At 43.5% G+C, this 22577-nt stretch overlaps 1 protein-coding gene across 1 annotated transcript in view; it reads left to right on the plus strand.

Annotated features, from left to right (window-relative positions):
- Positions 1-3528: 3528 nt before the first annotated feature.
- Positions 3529-22577, plus strand: part of ZNF385D (zinc finger protein 385D) — a 600803-nt gene continuing 581754 nt past the window's right edge. The window contains exon 1 of the mRNA XM_043509038.1: positions 3529-3688. Coding sequence (XP_043364973.1) covers positions 3625-3688 — 64 coding nt within the window. The 5' untranslated portion in view covers positions 3529-3624. The remainder of the gene's footprint in view (positions 3689-22577) is intronic.

Consider the following 22577-nt stretch of genomic DNA (forward strand, 5'->3'; position numbering starts at 1 on the left):
TGGCATATATCACATTGGTAGATGCGCAGGTGAACGAGCCTCTGATAGTGTGGCTGATGTGATTAGGCCCTATGATGGTATCCCCTGAATAGATATGTGGACAGAGTTGGCAACGGGTTTTGTTGCAAGGATAGGTTCCTGGGTTAGTGGTTCTGTTGTGTGGTGTGTGGTTGCTGGTGAGTATTTGCTTCAGATTGGGGGGCTGTCTGTAAGCAAGGACTGGCCTGTCTCCCAAGATCTGTGAGAGTGATGGGTCGTCCTTCAGGATAGGTTGTAGATCCTTGATGATGCGTTGGAGAGGTTTTAGTTGGGGGCTGAAGGTGATGGCTAGTGGCGTTCTATTATTTTCTTTGTTGGGCCTGTCCTGTAGTAGGTGACTTCTGGGTACTCTTCTGGCTCTGTCAATCTGTTTCTTCACTTCAGCAGGTGGGTATTGTAGTTGATGAAATCAATGTAGTGCAAGTAAATCCGCACAGACACACCCCTAGAACCCTGACCTGGGGTATTCTGTGTCTGTGCGGATTTACTTGCGCTACATTGATGACATCTTCATCAGCTGGACCCATGGAAAAGAAGCTCTTGAGGAATTCCACCATGATTTCAACAATTTCCATCCCACCATCAACCTCAGCCTGGACCAGTCCACACAAGAGATCCACTTCCTGGACACTACGGTGCTAATAAGCGATGGTCACATAAACACCACCCTATATCGGAAACCTACTGACCACTATTCCTACCTACATGCCTCTAGCTTTCATCCAGATCATACCACTCGATCCATTGTCTACAGCCAAGCTCTACGATATAACCGCATTTGCTCCAACCCCTCAGACAGAGACAAACACCTACAAGATCTCTATCATGCATTCCTACAACTACAATACCCACCTGCTAAGTGAAGAAACAGATTGACAGAGCCAGAAGAGTACCCAGAAGTCACCTACTACAGGACAGGCCCAACAAAGAAAATAACAGAATACCACTAGCCATCACCTTCAGCCCCCAACTAAAACCTCTCCAACGCATCATCAAGGATCTACAACCTATCCTGAAGGACGACCCATCACTCTCACAGTTCTTGGGAGACAGGCCAGTCCTTGCTTACAGACAGCCCCCCAATCTGAAGCAAATACTCACCAGCAACACTATCAGAGGCTCGTTCACCTGCGCATCTACCACTGTGATATATGCCATCATGTGCCAGCAATGCCCCTCTGCCATGTACCTTGGCCAAACTGGACAGTCTCTACGTAAAAGAATGAATGAACACAAATCAGACATCAAGAATTATAACATTCAAAAACCAGTTGGAGAACACTTCAATCTCTCTGGTCACTCCATTACAGACCTAAGAGTGGCTATCCTTCAACAAAAAAGCTTCAAAAACAGACTCCAACGAGAGACTGCTGAATTGGAATTAATTTGCAAACTGGATAGAATTAACTTAGGCTTGAATAGAGACTGGGAATGGATGAGTCATTACACAAAGTAAAACTCTTTCCCCATAGTTTTTCTCCCCCCCCACCCCCCCCACCCCCCACTGTTCCTCTGCTATTCTTGTTAACTGCTGGAATTAGCCTACCTGCTTGTCACCATGGAAGGTTTTCCTCATTCCCCCCCCTGCTGTTGGTGATGGCTTATCTTAAGTGATCACTCTCCTTACAGTGTGTATGATAAACCCATTGTTTCATGTTCTCTGTGTGTGTGTGTATATAAATCTCTCCTCTGTTTTTTCCACCAAATGCATCCGATGAAGTGAGCTGTAGCTCACGAAAGCTTATGCTCTAATAAATTTGTTAGTCTCTAAGGTGCCACAAGTACTCCTTTTCTTTTTGCGAATACAGACTAACACGGCTGCTACTCTGAAACCTATACACCATACAGTTACCTTACCACTCAGCCTAGTCCTGAGCCGATTTCAGAGCTATTTGTGCCTTTTACTAGTAACCTATCACATTTTTTTAATGTACTTTTTCTTGCATGCAAAATGTGTTTACTTTTTTGTGTCTGTAATTTACTAAACAGCACCTGTTGACTTTAAACAAACACAATTTCCAGAAAACTTTACACTTCCAGAAATCAAAGCAAAAATTAAGAATATTGACCAGCTCTGGGAATCAAATGATTGTTTTGTTAAAAATATTTAAGGCCACAGCCAAAGTAAGCGGAGGCTCATAGGGGGACATTCCAAAATTCCACTAAAGCAGTGAGTGATCTAATGGGGATGATTATCACACAGTCTGTATGAGAGAATTTTTTAACTAACAGGCAGTCATGTTCGGTTGCTTGCCACTGAGGCTTGGGGGAATTATGTAGAACAAATATTGTCAATGGGAAGGGATAGGTAAAAGGTGTTTTTCTTTAAAGGGAGTGTAGGAGCATTTGGGAGCTGAGGGAGAAGGGTTATGAAGTGAGCTGTAGCTCACGAAAGCTTATGCTCAAATAAATTTGTTAGTCTCTAAGGTGCCACAAGTACTCCTTTTCTTTTTGCGAATACAGACTAACACGGCTGCTCCTCTGAAACCTGTTGAGTTACCTGTGGGTGTGGAAGGGTCCTAGCCCTGGAAACCTACTCCAGTTGATTGTGTCCCTCTCTTCCACTCGTATATCTCTTCCTCTAGTTAAAGCTGAATTTATGCCTTAGCTGCCTCTCCGCTGGCAAGCATTGTGGAACCTCCCAATGAAGCTGTTGTGTGCCATGAAGGCAGTCAAGCGTGGGCCCCTTAAAACTCTGCTTTTGGGCTCTCCTGGCTGCACTTGGGGCAGCCAAGTCCCAAATTAAGCTTTCAAGGTAGAGCATCCCTTTACAACCAGGGGCTTCCAAAATTGCCCTCGGGGTAACCTGTGCCTCCTTCAGGGTGAAGGTAAGCTCCAGTTTTGCTCTGTGTTCTTTGCTGGCCTATAACTCCGTGGGTGTTTGTGGGAGCATGCCCTTAAATGAGGATCGGCACTATCTGGTGATCATGGGAGTTGGGGGTCTCCGTGCTGCATGGCTGGCTATTGACGGGGGCGGGGGGGGGGGACCCGGGGAGCTGTGGCTGGGGGCACAGAGGGGGATGCCCACCAGGCTCTCCTTCCTGGAGGAGCTCAGAGGCCAGTGCTGGGGCCGGGGCCTTGCGTGCGGCAGGGGCGTCTGAGACAAGAGGATGGCCGCGGTTATCACCCCAGAGGAGGAAGCTAGCCGCTGAGCCCTGGCACTGCTGTCAAGGCGCCCGCCTCCCTCCCTCCCCCGCGCGAGGGCTAGCGCCGTCCCGGACCCCAGCGAGCCCCTGGCACGTCGGTGGTTTTGTTTAGGCCGGTCTCCGCGGCGCTCGGGGGGAGGCGGGGAGCAAGTTGCAAGGCGCTGAGCCCGGGCCCCGCCGCCCCTGAGAGGGCACCGCGCCGAGTGCCCGGGAGCCGGGCAGCGGCCAGCCCGCCCGCTGCTGATTGACATCCCGGCCGGAGAGGAGGCGGGACCGCCGGGACCACTCTGCACGAGCGGCTGTGAAGCTCCCCCCCCGCCCCCGGCATCTCTCCTCCCGAGGCTGGTGCCTGTCTCCCCTGTGCGCGTCAGTCCCAGGCTGCTCGCCCTCCTCCCTGCGTGGCTGGTTCGGCGGGCAGGAGCGGGCAGCCTCCGGGAGGATGAAGAGCTCAGCTGGGGGCAGAAGGGCAAAGCTGCCAGGAGCTAAATGCCAGCCCAGGAACGGTAAGTGTGGGGGGGCCCCGGCTCCGCCTTTCCCAACGTGGGCTGCCCGCGTCTCTGTGCCTGACGGGGGGGAACGACCCTCCCCATCCTCTCCATTTCCTGGGGGCAGCGAGCCGAGGCGGGTAGAGATTCCAGGTCTCTCCTTAGCGAAGCCGCAGCAGCGGGTGCTGTTTATTTTTTTCCTGTGTGGAAAGGTGCAAAGACAGTTGCCACCCTTCTTCTTTGAGGTGAGTAATAATAAAGTGCTGGTATGTGGCGGGGAGGGGAAGGGTTAAAGTGTTGAGGTCTGTGCGGAGCGTTATTACTTATTTTGTCGCTCAGAGAATCGGGGGTAATGTCTGTATTACAAGCTGTCCTGGGACAGGCCTGTGATCAAACTCCTTTAAGCTGTTCCTCGTGCATTTCATTTACTCCAGCCTAAGGCTGGACGGGAAAAACAGTGTTCCCATGTCTTTTGACATCTTGTTTTGACAGTGGGTTTTTTACTTGATTCAGAAGGATTTTTAAAGGTATTTATGGACCGGCAAACTTCAATAAATCTGGAAGGAGCCCTTCAAACTCTTATTGGCTCACATATTAATGATCTTAATGTCTGGAAAGCATTTTTTTAAAACACTCATCTTGTGTTGTTACTTGAAAGCAGATGCATATTTCAAGGGCTAACAGTTCTTTAGAAAGCAGCTCCACACTTTGGAAATATAGGCAGTGAGCAGTTTTATATGAGCTATCGAAAATAAGAGGTCAGGTTTATAACCGTCATTTACTGAATGGTGAATTCCTTTACCCAAAGACAAATCTGTTAAGTACCATTTCCGATGAAGTGAGCTGTAGCTCACGAAAGCTTATGCTCTAATAAATTTGTTAGTCTCTAAGGTGCCACAAGTACTCCTTTTCTTTTTGAGAATACAGACTAACACGGCTGCTACTCTGAAACATTTCCTTACTGTAACACTTGGCTGTCAAAGTTGTCTGTTTTGATGAACAAAGCCAACGGTTTATTGATACAGGTCAGATTGTTTTGAATTCTGCCTAGAATTCCTTGTAGTGGTTCATTGTCAGTGGGGTTTTAAAACCACTATTTGGCCTAAATTAGATAAGTGTGTTTGTATAAATCCAGTGTATCTAACCACAAAAGCCAAAAATGGACCACTTAAATTATGCAGATGCAGCTTAACATGTCACATTTTACAATAATTTGTGCTGTTTGTTGCCAAATGTCTTTGCCAGAAAGTAACTTTGGTGCTATTCCAATGGAGATCACTAGGCAGCCTTAAGTATTCTGTCACAGATGTATTGTACAGTGCAAGAATAGCTACACTGGTAATGACAGTGTCATAATGAGTGAGAACTTAGTGGTATTAAGTGTGTTTTGTTGAAGACAGTGGTTGTTCTGAAACTTAAATGCATGCTGTCAACCTGAGACCTAGTAGTCATTTAAAAATGAAAATTAAAAGTTGTTTCTGGTATTATACCTGAACCAGAATCCTTCTGCCAATAATCGTGGTTTTACAATCACATATATTTTCTCTCTGCCCTGTTTTTCACAAACTGAAAATATAGCCAGAGTATATACGACTACATCTGAGAAACTCTGGAAAATGTGCATGAAATGCTATCAAGTTTACAAAGTAACCATATAAATACATCAAACATTCTTAATCTCTTTCAATTACAATAATTTAAAATGTTACTTGTCAAGCAGTAGTGGAAAAATTCAAAGTAGTGATGTTTTTTAAGTTGGTAGTATCCCTTTAAGTTGTGAGACCCCAGTATGCATGGATATTATGTAATAACCAACCACACAGGGTGAAATCCTGGCCTTATTGAAGTCAAGAGGAGTTTTGCTAGAACCAGAATGGCTCAAAAGGGAGTGTACTAGCTATGTAATCTGAGCCACACTCAAGCACCGGGAGTTCAAATCCAGTCATAGATAGAACTCTGAAATAAATAATGGGAGTTTTGCCATTGACTTCAGTAGAGCCAGGATTTCACCCACAGATTTTATTATGAGCATCATGAGGCCAAGCTGAGAGCCTTTGGCTAATGTTGTGTGCCATTATGACAAAGTGTATATTTACTAGACTATGTTAGTGTGATTTAAAACAGTTTTTAAATTACTTTACAATAAACTAGATATTTTAAATAAGAATTTTATAACTTCTGATCTGTTTTGGTTCTAATATAAAACACAAAATAGTGTAATGTTTATCAGTCAGTCTGAGAGAACCCTTTCTTAATACATGTGTTATGTAAAATCCATGCACCCCTAAGGTATTGTATAAATAGTAATAGCAATAAATAATGTTTAATATTAAACTACAGTGTAGTGGAGCACATCTGTTTTGTATCTTATTTCATTTTCAATGGTATTTTAAAAAGACAATAATTCTTTCTGCTGCCTTCAGTTGGAAAGGTACATCAGTTTTATTTATGTAAAGCATTTGTTGTATACTAACAGCCCCAAATGATAGCAAAGACAAATGTTAGGATAATTTGTATGATCTAATGCTAATTATGTGGTGCACTGAGTACTAGAAAATGTGTGTTCAAAAATCTTAGAATGTTGTTCTAGGACACTTTTTTAAAATTTTAAATCTTCAGCTTCAAAGAAACACTATTTTCTAAGTGAAGCATTCTCAGATAAATGTTAGCATCTCTTAAGAATACTGATTATTTCTCTGTCAGTATAATGAAACTACTTAAAATGCTTAGGTTACAAAGAATACAGGAATTACAAAGAGGCAAGCAGGATGTGTATGCACACACAGATATATAAAAATGCAATCTTGTAAATTGTTATAAATATATAGATTGTGACATTAGTTTAAACATATATAATGTATGTTTGTTTGTGTGTCTGCATGTATTCAAATAACATTGCAATTTGTACTTGTTCCAATAATTTTATGTATTTATTTATTTTTTTTAGCAGCAAACAGACTTGGACAGTTGGCTCATTGGTGCATGCATAGAATTATCATAATGGTATTTGTAGAGGTCCTGTGGGAAACAAGTACCAGTCACATCTCAGAGTAGGAAAGGGAGCTATTAGGAAGTTGGAAAATCATGCTGTTTCTTCCTGTTCTTTTCTCTTGTTTTGCTGTGAAGCAAAAACCATTGGCCATAAACTCAGTTGGTGTAAATTGTCTTGGCTGTCTTGATCTCAGTGGATCTATTCCACTTTATACCACCCAAGGATGTGGCCCAATATGCCTATGTACCTTTGGATTCAGAGAAATTTGTCTGATTTTTCTTCTGCTAGTTAGAAACTCTTTGCCAAATTTTCATTTGAAGGCTCCAATTTTCCTGTGAGATGCTGAGCACCTTCAATTGTCAATGATCCTACTAGGAACTGAGAAAACTCAGCACCTCATAGAATCAAGCCATAAACACTCAATAACTCAACACTCAAAAAATTCCCCTTCTCTGTATAAGCAAGCACATGCTGTTTTATTATGGAGCAACTCATTACCAAATGTGCATGGGTAAAGCATAGAAATAATAGAAATGTAGGACTGGGAGGGACCTTGATAGATTATCTAATCCAGTCCCCTGCACTGAGACAGGACTAAATATTATCTAGACCATCCCTGACAGGCATTTGTCTAATCTGTTCTTAAAAATCTCCAGTGACACAGATCCCACAACCTCTGTTGGTAATTTGTTCCAGTGCTTAACTACCCATATAGTTAGGAATTTTTTCCTTATGTCTAACTTAAATCTCCCTTCCTGCAAATTAAGCCCATTAGTTCTTGTCTTGTCCTCAGTGGTTAAGGAGAACAGTTTTACTCCTGGAGGAATTCTGTGCCACTGTGTGCATGCAGAATTCATGTCAACTGCAGATTTCTTTGCTTGCCCGCAGAAAAATGACTTCTGACGGGGAAGCAAAGGGAAGCCGCAAGAGTCACCATGCACCCGTCCCCAGAAGTGCAGACACATCATTTCAGGTTTACGGAGAAGCTTGCAGAGAGGCAAGTCACTGTGTGTGTCTGTGGAGCAGGTGCTGGGGACACCCTGGCCTGTGGCTTCTACTCTGCATAGGGTTCAACTGCTAGTCCTGGTTGGGTTGGAGCGAGTGAAGATGGGACTTCCTCTTTCCCTGCAAGGAGTGGCCGGGCCTGGGACCCGGTTAGACCCTTCCCTAGAAACCTCCCCTGGTTGCAGAAAGCTCCAACCCCACCCCACTTGCTTCCTGCCCCCATTGCTCCTCAGCCACAGGGGAGGGGTCACTGTATGGGGAACTGCTCCCCTGTCTACCCAACCCCTATGTCCTCCCCCATACCTAAGCCCTCCCACCAAGCCTCACTCTGCACCCAGAACCCCACCACTGAGCGTTAGTCCCTGCATTTGTAGCCCCCCCAGTAACCATCCCCTGTCAAGCTCCACCCCCCTGCATCTGGACCCCCATTCCTGCACCAAGACCACTCCCTGGTGAGGTCCCCACATTTGAACCCCCACTCAGATGAGCCCCACTCCCTGCACCTGGACTGCCCCAATGAGCCACGCAGACCCCTACTCTACTGAGCCCCAAACAGCTGCGCCTGGACCACAACCTCACCACTCCCCTCCCCCAGAACAAACCCTCTGCTGAGTCCTCCATACCCAGGCCCCCCTACCGAGCTCCATCCCACCACACCCAGATCTCTCCTGATGGGCTCCAACAACCTTCACTTGGACCCCCTTGCTGAGTCCCATTGCCCCTTCACCCAGAACACTCCAATGAGCACCGGTGTATCAGGAGGCTTCCTGCACCCAGACCCCCACTAAGATGCCTGCACACAAAATCCTCTCACCCCACACCAAGCCACTTCCACACTTGGATCCTGCCAGACAGAGCCTGCCTGCCTTCACCTGGCATGGAAAAGCAGGGCTCTGGAGTGTTTCTGGAGTAGGCCTGGCCCTTGCGCAGTGTCAGGGTTGGGTGCAGCCTCACTGTCGAGTCTGTGTCCTGGGGGTGAGGTGCTGCAGGGTGATCTCCACCTCTATGTATCCAGTGGCCTGTGTTCCCCATTGCCATGCTAGAGCCTTCACATTTATTTATTGACAAAATTTGCAGACTTTTAAAATATTATCCGCAGAATTTTATTTTTTGGTACAGAATTCCCTCAGGAGTAAACAATTTATCACCCACCTCTTATAACAATCTTTACGTACTGGAAGACTGTTATGTCCCCCTTCAGTCTTCTCTTCTACAGCCTAACCAAACCCAGTTTTTCAATCTTCCTGGTAGGTCATGTTTTCTAGACTTTTAATAATTTTTTTTTTGCTCTCCTCTGGACTTTCCACCTCTTTCCTGAAGTGTGGTGCCCAGAACTGGACACAATACTCCAGTTGAGGCCTAATCAGTGCTGACTAGAGTGGAAGAATTACTTATTTTGTCTAGCTTACAATGCTCCTGCTAATACATTCTAGAATGATGTTCACTTTTTTTGCAACAGTATTACGTTGTTGACCCATATATAGTTTGTGATCCACTATAATCCCCAGATCCTTTTCTGCAGTACTCCTTCCTTAATTAGGAAGTTGGGAAATCATGCTGTTTCTTCCCGTTCTTTCACTTTGCTGTAAAGCAAAAAGAGTTGACCACAAACTTGGTGTAAATTGTCTTGGCTGCCTTGACCTCAGTGGAACTATAGTAGACCTCAGAGGGCAATCATTTCCCATTTTGTATTTGTGGAATTAATTATTCCTTCCTAAATGTACTACTTTGCATTTGTCCTTATTTAATTTCATCCTATTTATTTCAGACCATTTAATCAGTTTGTCAAGGTCATTTTGAAATCTAATCCTGTCGTCCAAAGTGCTTGCAACCCCTCTCAGCTTGGTGTCCTCTGCAAAGTTTATAAGTGCAATCTCTATGCCATTATCCAAATAATTTATTAAGATATTGTGTTGAACTGGACCCCGGACAGGTCCTTGTGGGACCCCACTCGGTATACTATTTCACCTTGATTGTGAACCATTGATGATTACTCTCTCAGGGAAAGTCTACACTACAGCATTACATCGGTGTGGCTGTACCGATGAAGCTGCGCCACCGTAGCGCGTCTGGTGAAGACGTGCTATGCTGATGGGAGAGCACTTTCCCATCAGCATAATTACTTCACCTCGGCGAGAAGCATAAGCTATGTTGGTGAGCGAATGTCTCCTGCCGACATAGCACCAGTGCAAAACTTGCATCACTCGGGGTTGGGAGGGGGGAGCTTTTTCATAATCCTGATGACATAAATTAGATTGACTTAACCAATAGTGTAGACCTGCCCTCAGTACGGTTTTTTAACCAGTTGTACACCCATCTTATAGTAGGTTTATCTGGGCTATATTTCCCCAGACCGTATCAAAAACCTTACTAAAATCAAGATATATCCCAACTATTGCTTCCCTCCTATTACCTTGGCAAAGAAGGATATTAAAATGGTTTGCCATTTGTTTTTGACCAATCCATGTTGACTGTTACTCATCACCTTATTAACTTCTAGGGGCTTACAAATTGATTGATTGTTTGCTCCATTATCTCTTTGGGTACTGAAGTTAAAATTTAATGGATTGCCCTTATTTCACTTTTATAGATAGATATTGTATTTGTCTTGTTCTGATCCTCTAGGATCTCTCCTGTCCTCTATGAGTTGTCAAAGATAATCAGTAATGGCTCAGAGATTTTGTAAGACCCTGCTGAATTGAAGACATCTAACTTGTCTAAGGCCACGTATAAAGTTTGTAAAGTTTTGCCAACACAAGTTATGTCATCATGATAGCCACTGCAGTTAGTATATCTTTTGTGCATGTACATACTTGGCTTCTTGTATTGGCGCTGTGTATACACACCAGGAGTGCGTGTGTTAATGCAAAGTGAGGTGCATCCTGGGTAGGAATTTCAGTGTGCTACTGCCACCATTCAGTGCACTGTATTTTTGGTTATTTTGGGTAATGCAAGGTGGGGCAGAAATGGTGTGTGCAGGGGTGACTCGGAACAAGGATTCAACTTCCCATAATACAATGTTCTCCACCCCATAATATCTCTGTAGCATGATTTTTGTGCCTATTTTGAATTTCCCATGAACCCACATGGGACTTGTTGCTGTTTGCCATCTCTGACAGAAATATGGAGCCTGCACAGCTCTGCACAATTTTCATGAGCATTGTAAGCACAGGATACGCAATCCTCCAGTATTTGCAGAATTGCAAGAAGAACTGCAAGGAACATGGCAATTTCCTGGTGGCCACATTGTTGTGGAACATAGGAAGAACCAATTCAAGGTTGTTGTTGATGCTCATGGAACAGATGCAATTGATAGAGCACCACTTCGAGACACAAGAAATAAGCACTGATTGGTGGGATTGCATCATAACTCAGGTTTGGAATGATGAGCTGTGGCTTTAGAACTTTTGGATGCGCAAGGCCACATTACTGGATCTGTGTGCTGAGCTCACCCCACCCATCCAACTCCGGGAAACCAAAATGAGAGCTGCACTGACAGCGGAGAACAAGGGGTAAGCACACTGTGGACATGTGCAATGCTGGATTGCTACTGGTCAATGGGAATTCATTCCAAAGTGGAAAAATCCACTGTGGGGGCTGTTGTCATGCAAGTGTGCAGGGCCATTAATTGCCTATGCAAGACAGTGACTCTCGGCAATATGTAGGACATGGCTTTGCAAGCTGCAGTGGAGCAACAGATGGAATGTACATCCCTACATGGGCTCCAGAGCACCTTGGGAAGAGTACTTCAACAGAAAGGGTTGGCTGATTAGGGAAGGTGCATGATCTCACATCTTTAAGAATACAGGGCTGTTCAGAAAGCTACAAACAGGGAACTTTCCCAACTGGCAGATTACCATTGGCAATGCTGAAATGCCAGTAGTGATCCTGGCAGCTCCTGCTTATCCTTTGCTCCCCGGGTCATGAAACCTTACATTGGCTGCCTTGACAGCACTAAGGAATGATTCCACTACAGGCTCAGGAGGTGCAGAATGATAGTTGAGTGTGCTTTTGCTAGTTTGAAAGGCTGCAATATTCGCCCTCCAGGCCTTCTGTTGAAGGTCTGATGCTGCACTGGCTTGCAGGATCTTGCAGATCCTCCCAGGTCCTTTCCCCCCTCCCCCTCCTCCGTATCTGGCTCAGGCATTCCACTAGTGTGGAGGGGGAACCTCTCAAGGCTACATAGCTGCAGCTTCAAATAAAACACAGAGGTAATGTTGTCACTGTAATAGGAATGGGAAGAGAAACTTAAGATTCAGAACTCCATCCTTCTCTTGCTCGCCTAAAGTGTTAAGCAAGAGCTGCTCATTTACACTTCTGCTCTGGAGTGCTTTTACCCAGTGCCACACAGCTCAAGCCGTGGTGTGTATGACACGCCAGGGGTAAGGGAAATGAGGAGGGAATTGCTTGGTTCCATGAAACTATGTGTCTAGGGCACTGGCACTGAATTTTGCACAGGTGGTGGTGGTTTTAACTGATATTTCACTCCTGAGGGTAACAAAGGCAGAGAAAGCACAGCAGCTGCTGGCGTCCTGAACTTGCCTGGGCCTTTATGCTGCTAACCTGTTTATTGCACTGGTGCCTGCTGAAGTCATTGCAGACTGGTGTGGGGAAGTATCCCTATCATGGAGGAATAATTAAGGCTGCTATCCCTAGAAAACTTTGGGAGAGGATTGGAGCGTACCTCCATGGAAGTTCCATCAAGATCTCTCTGGAGGATTCAAGGAACATCTGTGCATACATAAACAAATTGCTATGCATGTCCGTCCACCACCCATCCCTGCCTAACTCAAGAGGAGGATGAAAAGTAGATAGCAACTCTACCTTTCTTTGTTCTACCACTACCTCTTGTAGTATAACTAAATTAATGAAAAGTCAATAGCTGTCTCCTGCAAAGTTGGGGGCTCCATCATTGTACCGGGAAATTTATTTACATACTTACCTGAGGTTCTGTCCCCTGCATGCTCAACTGCAAGGACTGGCTGGATGGTGGTAGAATCAAAAACAGATCCTGGCTCATGGCACAGCCGGAACCTATGGTCACCGGTTCCCCATCCTCCTCCACCTCACTGTTCATGGCAAAGGTCTCTGACTCAGGCCACGTCTACATCAGCATTTATGTCAGCAAAACTTTTATTGCTCAGGGATGTGAAAAAAATAACACCCCAAGCAATATAAATTTCGCCAGCATAAGTGATAGCGTGCACAGAAAGATGTGACAAGAGAGATAGCTACCGCCACTCACTAGGGATGGTTTAATTATGTCGATAGAGAGTGCTCTCCTGTTGACATAGAGCGGCTACACAAGAGATCTTACACCGGCACAGCTGCATTGGTATCACTGTGCTGCTGTAACCTCTCTAGTGTAGACATAGCCTTAGGCTCCTTGGAGACATTCATGGTGGTGGGGTTTCTGCCAAGAATGGCACTTCGTGCGTCTGCAGTTCAGCACCAAATTGATTGTTGGCGTCCTGGTGTGCCTGTCATAGTTCCTTGGCTTTTGAGCGGCACTGCTGTTGGTCCCTGACTGACCTCTTTTCCTGCATCCCCGAAGCAATCTGCTCATAGTTGTTCACATTTTTACAGCTGGTTTGGAACCATGCCTGCACAACGTCTCATGGGCCAAGGCGATCCAATACCTCCTGTCTTCTACAGACAGGAGTGCATCTGAAGTGTGTAGTCAGCTGGGCAGTTGTGCACAAGAGAGAGCAGACAGAGGTGTGCTCACGAAGTTGGACAACCAGAAAAGGGCATTTCAAAAATTCAAAAGTGTTTGAAAGCGGGGGAGGGGGATGACAGGAGTTGGGGGAGAAGGCAGCTTCTGCTATGTATGATCTCTGGGTAGTGAAGTTAACAAGTGTGAACAGAGTGGAACAGCTGCTGGAGGACTGTTAGGATTGACATAGGTAAAGTAGTGTTTCCACTCGTGCTTCATCGACATCCATACATCGACTATGGCTCAACACCATTGGGGGAGCTGGTGTTACTATGTTGATGTAATGGGGCACTCACATCAGTGGGAGACAAAGTGTAGACATGTGCACAACTAGGTTGATGTAAGGTAGCTTATGTCAGCCTAACTTTGTTGTTTAGGCCAGGCCTAATTGTTAATTTGCTTTTTTTCCCCTATTTTAGCCTCAGATTTTACCTTATTTATACTGATGTTCACTACGTTAGTTGTCCAATCACTCCTAACCTTTTTGTTCAAAACTGAAACAAAAAAGGCATTTAACACTTCAGCCATTGCTGCATTTTCTGTTATTGTTTTTTCCTCTCCTCTTTGAGTAATAGATCTACCTGTTGTGATAAAGTTCCTCCTCTATCTTGGTGGGTCTTGCGCTTATTGGCAGATTTGCTCGCCTTGGAGCTTCATAGCAGCCCTCAGCTTGGCCGTTTTTCTGAATCCACAGTCCAGGTCGACTCCTCCTGTGTCTGACCAGGAGTTGGGAGGATTTGGGGGGAACCCGGGCCCGCCCTCTACTCCGGGTTCCAGCCCAGGGCCCTGTGGAAAGCAGCTGTGTAGCATGCCTCCTGGAACAGCTGTGCGACAGCTACAACTCCCTGGACTACTTCTCCATGGCCTCCTCCCAACATTTTCTTTACCCTCACCATAGGACCTTCCTCCTGGTGTCTGATAATGCTTGTACACCTCAGTCCTCTAACAGTCAGCGTTCTCACTCTCAGCTCCTAGTGCCTCTTGCTCCCAGCTCCTCACACGCACGCCACAAACTGAATGAGCTCCTTTTTAAAACCCAAGTGCCCTGATTAGCCTGCCTTAATTGATTCTAGCAGCTTCTTGATTGGCTGCAGGTGTTCTAATCAGCCTGTCTTAATTGTCTCCAGAAGGTTCCCGATTGTTCTGGAACCTTCCCTGTTCCCTTACCCAGGGAAAAGGGACCTACTTAGCCTGGGGCTAATATATCTGCCTTCTGTTACTCTCCTGTAGCCATCTGGCCCGACCCTGTCACACTTCTTTGATCTTCCTCTTGCTTGTAATGTGTTTGTAAAATGTTTTCTTGTTACCCTTTATGTCCCTAGCTTATTTTGTCCTTTCTAATTTTGTCCCTACATGCTTGTGTTGTCTTTTTATTATTATAATTTTTTTTTAAACACACACACACACACACACACACACACTTATTACGGGCACAAAAGCAAAACTATCCCAATGCATAGGAAACATGTTGAGAGACTACCCTAGCTTACCCATCTCTTCAGTGACCAGAACCTCAAAAAAAAAAAGTCATATAAAAAGCTGAAACTAGGTCAAATTACAAAGGATGAAAATATGTATATACACATACAATGATTGGAGGGTGTGTGTGTATACATATTTTCATCCTTTGTAATTTGACCTAGTTTCAGCTTTTTGTATGACTTTTTTTTTTTGAGGTTCTGGTCACTGAAGAGATGGATAAGCTAGGGTAGTCTCTCAACATATTTCCTATGCATTGGGATAGTTTGCTTTTGTGCCCATAATAATGTGTCTTTCAAAAACTGTCAGCTGTCGTGAACTCTTTTTCCCTTTGCTTCCCACAGGATCTTACCTTCCCATTCTCTGAATTTGCTAAAGTTTGCCTTCTTGAAGTCCATTGTCTTAATTCTGCTGTTTCCCCCCCTGCCATTCCTTAGAATCATGATCTTTATAGTTTTGTCTCTCATCCAAGCTGCCTTCTACTTCAAATTCTCAACCAGTTCCTTCCTATTTGTCAGAATTAAATCTAGAACAGACTTTCCCTTTGGCACTTTTTCCACTTTTTGCAATAAAAAGTTGTCTCCAGTGCATTCCATGAAGTTGTTGGATAATCTATGCCCTGTTGTATTATTTTCCCAACAGCTGTGTAGGTAGTTGAAGTCCCCCATCACCACCAAGTGCTGTGCTTTGCATGATTTTGTTAATTGTTTAAAAAAACCTCATCTACCTTGTCTTCCTGGTTAGGTGGTCTATAGTAACCCCATACTATTATCTTAGAGACTCACAAATGTATTTGAGCATAAGCTTTCATGAGCTACAGCTCACGGCTGCTACTCTGAAACCATACTATTATATCCATTTTTATTTTATTTATTTATTTTATCCATTATTATATACCATTTTTTTTACCCCTTTTATCCTTACCCACAGCCTTTCAACAGGCTGCCTTCAACTTCTATCTCAGCCCCAGTGCAAATGTATAGATCTTTGATCTACAGGGAAACACCTCTTTTTTCCCTGCCTGTCCTTCCTGTACAAGTAGTACCATTCTGTACTAATATCCCAGTCAGGTGAATTATTCCACCAAGTCTCTGTGATGCCAATTTTCTCATAATTGTGAATATTCCCTAGTATTTCTAATTCTTCCTGTTTTATTCCTCATACTTCTTTCATTAGCATACAGACATCTAAGATGTTCATTAAATTCCCCCTCTATATTCCTTCTGTTTCTCCTTTGTCCCTGCTTTGTCCCCTGGGAATTGCCATGTTCCCCCCACATTCTGACCCTTCATCCAAGTCTCTCTGTTCTGGACTTACAGTGGGCTTTTGTCTCCTGCTCCTGCACTAGATTAGCCAGTCTGCAGCCAAAAAAGAATATGTATCTTCAATCTATATCCAAAGTATCCTAAGACACTGTAATACTGACATGAGCTAATGTAGCAAGTCAAGCACTCACCGGCACGGTGCCTCCTGCTGGTCACCTGGGAATTAACTCAATTCGATCCTTGGAGTGCCTCCTGCTGGCCGGTGTCTCCCCTGCCTCAGGCCCCGTGTCCCTCCCAGACCCCAGTGCCCCTTTCCCTTGAAGTTCTGCCCACCACAGTACCCCCACACTCTGGGTCTCCCCTCCCAGGGGAACCCCCAACCCCCTAAGCCCACCTTCCATCAGTGGCTACTGCCAATCATCATCTAGCCTCCTTTCTCTGGTGCAAACTGCAGTCTGTAATGGCCACTCATCATTGGCAAGGAGGTTGCACCAGCTACCTCTGCAAATCCCCAGGCTGCACCTCTGCAGCCCCAGTACCTCCTTGGGCCTTTAACAAGGCTGTAGCCTTAGGAGTTTCCAGGCTGGAGCTCCCCAGCTCAGACTTTTAACAAGGCCTCAGCCTGGGGAGTTGCCAGGCTGGAGCTCCTCTTGCCTTTCCCCAGCACTGCTCTGTTTCAGGTACCCTACGCTCCCAGGCAGCTAGGCCCCTCTCACTCCAAGGCTGGAGTGAGTCTGTGTCTACCTTCTGGCCAGTGCAGCTCTTTTATAGGACCTAGCCTGGCCCTGATTGGCTGCCTCCAAGCCTTTCCTATTGGCTCTCAGCCCCAGCCCTCTCCCCAGGGCTGGCCTTTAACCCTTTCTGGGCCGGAACAGGGTGACCATCCCGCTACAGTTAATCTTTACCATTTTAATGACAAAATGGCTTTCTTAAGTAAACATAACTAATAATAAAACAAGCACTTTACCAACATCAAACTTACATAATACTAACAGGTTTGTGAGGACAATGTTTTCTACACTAGTCAAAATATTTAAAAAGATAAGTACAAACATTTTAAATCTGTCCTCTGATGCCACACACAGAAAGTCTTGTCTTGCCTTGCATATTTTAAAAAAAATCACCTTGGAAACTCAGATTTGGAGCAATATAAAATAGGATTAACATTTCCACTAGATGTGGTCTAGACAGCAAGTTAGGACAGAGAGTTCCTTAAAAAAGTGTCAGATCTTGCTAAGATTATAAGTATCAAAGAACTCGTAAAAAGCCTGGTTTTAAGGGATTTAGGATTAGATGAGCATTGGCAATTTAAATTTAAAATAACTCAAGAACTGGAAAATTTAGATGAATGGTTACAGGCAGAGAATTCTATTACAAGTACTCTCAAAGTAAGTGTTAAGAAGTACTCTAATGAAAACCCTGGTGTAATTCAAGCAAATAGTTTTAGATTGCTACTTAAGAAAAGTTTGAATTATCCGTATACATTGGCAAAAAAAATTATTGTAGCTTACCTTTTCTGAAGAACAGGTGTGGAATGTTTATGACTAGAAGTAGTAAAAAGGAATAGTATTTAAATTATTTGTCAACAACAAAAATAACTTTAAAATGAGCACATTTTGATTTTCTTCAAAAATATTGTGTTACAGTCAAGTTATACTCTTATAAGGCAAATATTTCTGCCTCTTATAAAATTTTCTGGATTTTTGAATACTTAGGATACAGAACTGAACAGTGTGTGATATCCTACATGCATATATGTTGATGTTTTAACATATGGAAATATATATATTAATTGACTGAATTTATTGTTCATGAAAGATGTCATTTCTTTGCCTAATCATATGTACACAAACTACTCTCAGCATCATGTGACCATTCAGCTCACCAACAAATGCTTCACAGACAATTAACCGTGCATGGAGCAGTTTGTGAAACTTTGAATTAAAGCATGATAGCCAATTTTTTAAAACTAACAGCCTAACTTCTTTTTATTTTTGTACTTTATGTTCTTTGTTGATGCAGAGCAATACATCTTCATGAAGTGTATAGGCTTGTTTTCTATATTTCTGAAGGTAGTTTTATACTCTTTTGTATTGCCAAGAGGCCCCAACAGAGATTAGGGTCCAGTTGTGCTAGGAATGGTGAATATATATCATAAGAAACATGAAGAGTTTACTTTCTAAACAAACAAGGTAGACAAAGGTTTTGACAAGACTAGGAAAAATTGCTAGGTTTGTTAACATATTTTATCTAACCTTGACCTTTTCCTTAGTGTAGACTCAGGTTGACACTTTTTACCTGGATTTAGCTGGTCAAGGCACTGATAAAACACTAGGGTAACAATTTCCATAATTGGAAATAGATATTTAATAAGAGGTGCACTGTGGATTGAAGTCTGAATTTGTAATAAAGGAACAAACAAATTTTCTAGAACTTAGATGCTCAATGTTTGTGAATAAACTAACACGGCTGCTACTCTGAAACCAATGTTTGTGAATGAAACAAATGGTATTCTTTTGAAGCTTATATGCAAGAAGATTCCCCTCTGATTCTTATTCAGTTTCACTTTTGCCCTGATGAGTTGTCTGGGCTATACAGAATTCTTTATAAAGATGATGTGGAGATTTTTAATCACGCAGTGACCACAAACGGCTCTACTGGGACATGAAAGGTGCTTTTAAAAGGTAGGGATAATTCTCTTCATTGATCATGTGGCTGTTTAAGTTTTGTATATTTGTGAAATGATTGCTCTGACAGAGCTATAGAAACTAACATATTTTACTACAGTTTGAGGCAGTATTTTATGTTTTGAGTAACACTGACTCAGTGGCATTTTATACTCACATCTGGAAGTTTCCAGTCTTAGTATTCAGTTTGCTTTCTCTCTTCCTCTTTCCATTTAGCCTTGCCATGTTATAACAAAGAATCATCTTGTCCATTAAATAAACTTGGAATGTCTGCTCATACACTGAATTTGTTTCATCATGTTGCCATAATAATTTATTGGAACACTGGCAACTCCAACTGCTTTCCCATATGTATTTGGGCTGGACTTTACTCAGCGTTGTTTAATCCTTCCGTTGCTCAGAACATCACAAAAACTGGAATTTGTCTTCTTTCTCTCATGCAGGTATAAAGTAGCATTTTTGCTTTTTGTCTTTATGCATAATTGATCTGAAAATTATTAGACTGTGTAATATTTGGTAATTAAATAAAATGACAGCAGAATTATCTTAATTTACATAACAATGTTAACTGAACAAGTAATCAATCATTGTGATTACCACAGGCTCACATGGATATATTGTGATATTTATTTCTATGTCATTAACAGATTTAAAATAAGCAGTGTTCAAACTATTAACTACATTTAAAAAACAAAACCACAAAACTATAGTCAAATAAGTTAAAAGATAACTAGCATGAACTGAACATACTACAGGAAAATATGTGCCAGCAAACATCAGTTCACACCTGTCAGCCCGTGAACAAGAGTGCTGGAAAAAATAGTGGGGGTGCTGAGAGCCATTGAACCAAACTGTAAACCCTGCATATTATGGAAATCACTTATAGCCGAGGGTGCGGCAGCACCCCTAGTTCCAGCACCTATGCCTGTGAATAGCTTTACAGACAGCAATAGAGCTGTCATTTAAATAGACATTTTGTAATGAGGGGTCCTATTATTAAGTCATGGAATGGCACTACACTGGCTGTTCCTTGGCAGTTTACAATATTGCCAACATGAGATTGGCTTTAAAATAATGAGATTATGAAAAATTAATAGATTTGGTGTTCTTTTTTTTTGCCTTCTGCTTTTTGAGCCTTTAGGGTGCAGTGGGGTCACATTTTGAAGCTTTATTCACAACCACAAGGGCTAGAAATTTACTTTTTATTTAAGAATGAAGGCTGATATCACATATCCACTTGACTCCAGGATCTGGGGCTTTAAGGAAAACAATAATTATCATGAGACTCATGACAAAATCATGAGAGTTGATTATCAACATGTTGATTAAGTGGTTTCTACTCCAATTACAAGTACTGCCCATTGTGTGATATAAATTATTTCCATTATTTCTTTAGTGGTTTTTGTTTCTTTTTAAGAAGTAGATGGTTCCTCATAGTATCAAAACATTGGAGAAGCTGCTCTCAATAAGTGGAACTAAAACATTTGTATGAAATATGTACAGTGACTCAGCAAATATCAAAGTGTTCTTCTGCATAAATGCTATCAAGAGTAGCAATAACATGAGGGGGAAAGGAGAGCTGGCTGTATTTTAAAGAATCCTTATTGAGGTTGCAGGAACAAACCATCCTGATGTGTAGAAAGAATAGAAAATATGGCAGGCGACCAGCTTGGCTTAACAGTGAAATCCTTGCTGATCTTAAACACAAAAAAGAAGCTCACAAGAAGTGGAAGATTGGACAAATGACCAGGGAGCAGTATAAAAATATTGCTCAGGCATGCAGGAGTGAAATCGGGAAGACCAAATCAAACTTGGAGTTGCAGCTAGCAAGGGATGTTAAGAGTAACAAGAAGGGTTTGTACTGGTATGTTAGCAACAAGAAGAAAGTCAAGGAAAGTGTGGGCCCCTTACTGAATGCGGGAGGCAACCTAGTGACAGAGGATGAGGAAAAAGCTAATGTACTCAATGCTTTTTTTGCATCTGTCTTCACGAACAAGGTCAGCTCCTAGACTACTGCACTGGGCAGCACAGCATGGGAGGAGGTGACCAGCTCTCTGTGGAGAAATAAGTGGTTCAGGACTATTTAGAAAATCTGGACGAGCATAAGTCCCTGGGGCCGGATGAGCTGCAAAGGAGTTGGCAGATGTGATTGCAGAGCCATTAGCCATTATCTTTGAAGACTCATGGCGATTGGGGGTGGTCCCGGATGACAGGAAAAAGGCTAATGTAATGCCCATCTTTAAAAAAGGGAAGGAGGAGGATCCGGGGAACTACAGGCCAGTCAGCCTCACCTCAGTCCTTGGAAAAATCATGGAGCAGGTCGTCAAGGAATCAATTCTGAAGCACTTAGAGGAGAGGAAAGTGATCAGGACCAGTCAGCATGGATTCACCAAGGGCATGTCATGCCTGACTAATCTAATTGCCTTCTATGATGAGATAACTGGATCTGTGGATGAGGGGAAAGCAGTGGACGTGTTACTCCTTGGCTTTAGCAAAGCTTTTGATATGGTTTCCCACAGTATTCTTGCCAGTAATTTAAAGAAGTATGGGCTGGATGAATGGACTATAAGGTGGATAGAAAGCTGGCTAGATCATCAGGCTCAGTGGGTAGTGATCAATGATTTTGTGTCTAGTTGGCAGCTGGTATCAAGCGGAGTGCCCCAGGGATCAGACCAGGAGCCAGTTTTGTTCAATATCTTCATTAATCATCTGGAGGATGGCGTGAATTGCACCCTCAGCAAGTTTGCAGATGACACTAAATTGGGAGGAGTGGTAGATATGCTGGAGGGTAGGGATAGGATACAGAGGGCCCTAGACAAATTAGAGGATTGGGCCAAAAGAAATCTGATGAGGTTCAACAAAGACAAATACGAAGTCCTGCACTTAGGACGGAAGAATCTCATGCACTGCTACAGACTAGGGACTGAGCGGCTAGGCAGCAGTTCTGCAGAAAAGGACCTAGGGGTTACAGTGGATGAGAAGCTGGATATGAGTCAACAATGTGCCCTTGTTACCAAGAAGGCTATGGTAACCAAGAAGGTTACCAAGAATGGCATTTTGGGCTATATAAGTAGGGGCATTGCCAGCAGATTGAGCGACGTGATCGTTCCCCCCTATTCGACATTGGTGAGGCCTCATCTGGAGTAATGTGTCCAGTTTTGGGCCCCACAGTACAAGAAGGATGTGGAAAAATTGGAAAGAGTCCAGTGGAGGGCAACAAAAATGATTAGGGGGATGGAGCACATGATTTATGAGGAGAGGCTGAGGGAACCAGGATTGTTTACTCTGCAGAAGAGAAGAATGAGGGGGGATTTGATAGCTGCTTTCAACTACCTGAAAAGGGGTTCCAAAGAGGATGGATCTAGACTGTTTTCAGTGGTAGCAGATGACAGAACAAGGAATAATGGTCTCAAGTTGCAGTGGGGGAGGTTTAGGTTGGATGTTAGGACAAACTTTTTCCACTAGAAGGGTGGTGAAGCACTGGAATGGGTTACCTAGAGAGGTGGTGGAATCTCCTTCCTTAGAGGTTTTCAAACAAAGCCCTGGCTGGGATGATTTAGTTGGGGATTTGTTCTGCTTTGAGCAGGCGGTTGTACTAGATGACCTCCTGAGGTCCCTTCCAATCCTGATATTCTATGATTTGATTGGTTAAGAAGTTTGAGAAATTTTGATTTATTTTTTCCGGAAAGTGTTGAAAAACTGAAAGGTGGAGTAGGGAATAGGATAGTGGTGGGCAACCTGTGGCCCATCAGGGTAATCTGAT

Source organism: Dermochelys coriacea, chromosome 2 (assembly GCF_009764565.3).
Source record: "Dermochelys coriacea isolate rDerCor1 chromosome 2, rDerCor1.pri.v4, whole genome shotgun sequence".
In the NCBI taxonomy this organism is placed as follows: domain Eukaryota; kingdom Metazoa; phylum Chordata; order Testudines; family Dermochelyidae; genus Dermochelys; species Dermochelys coriacea.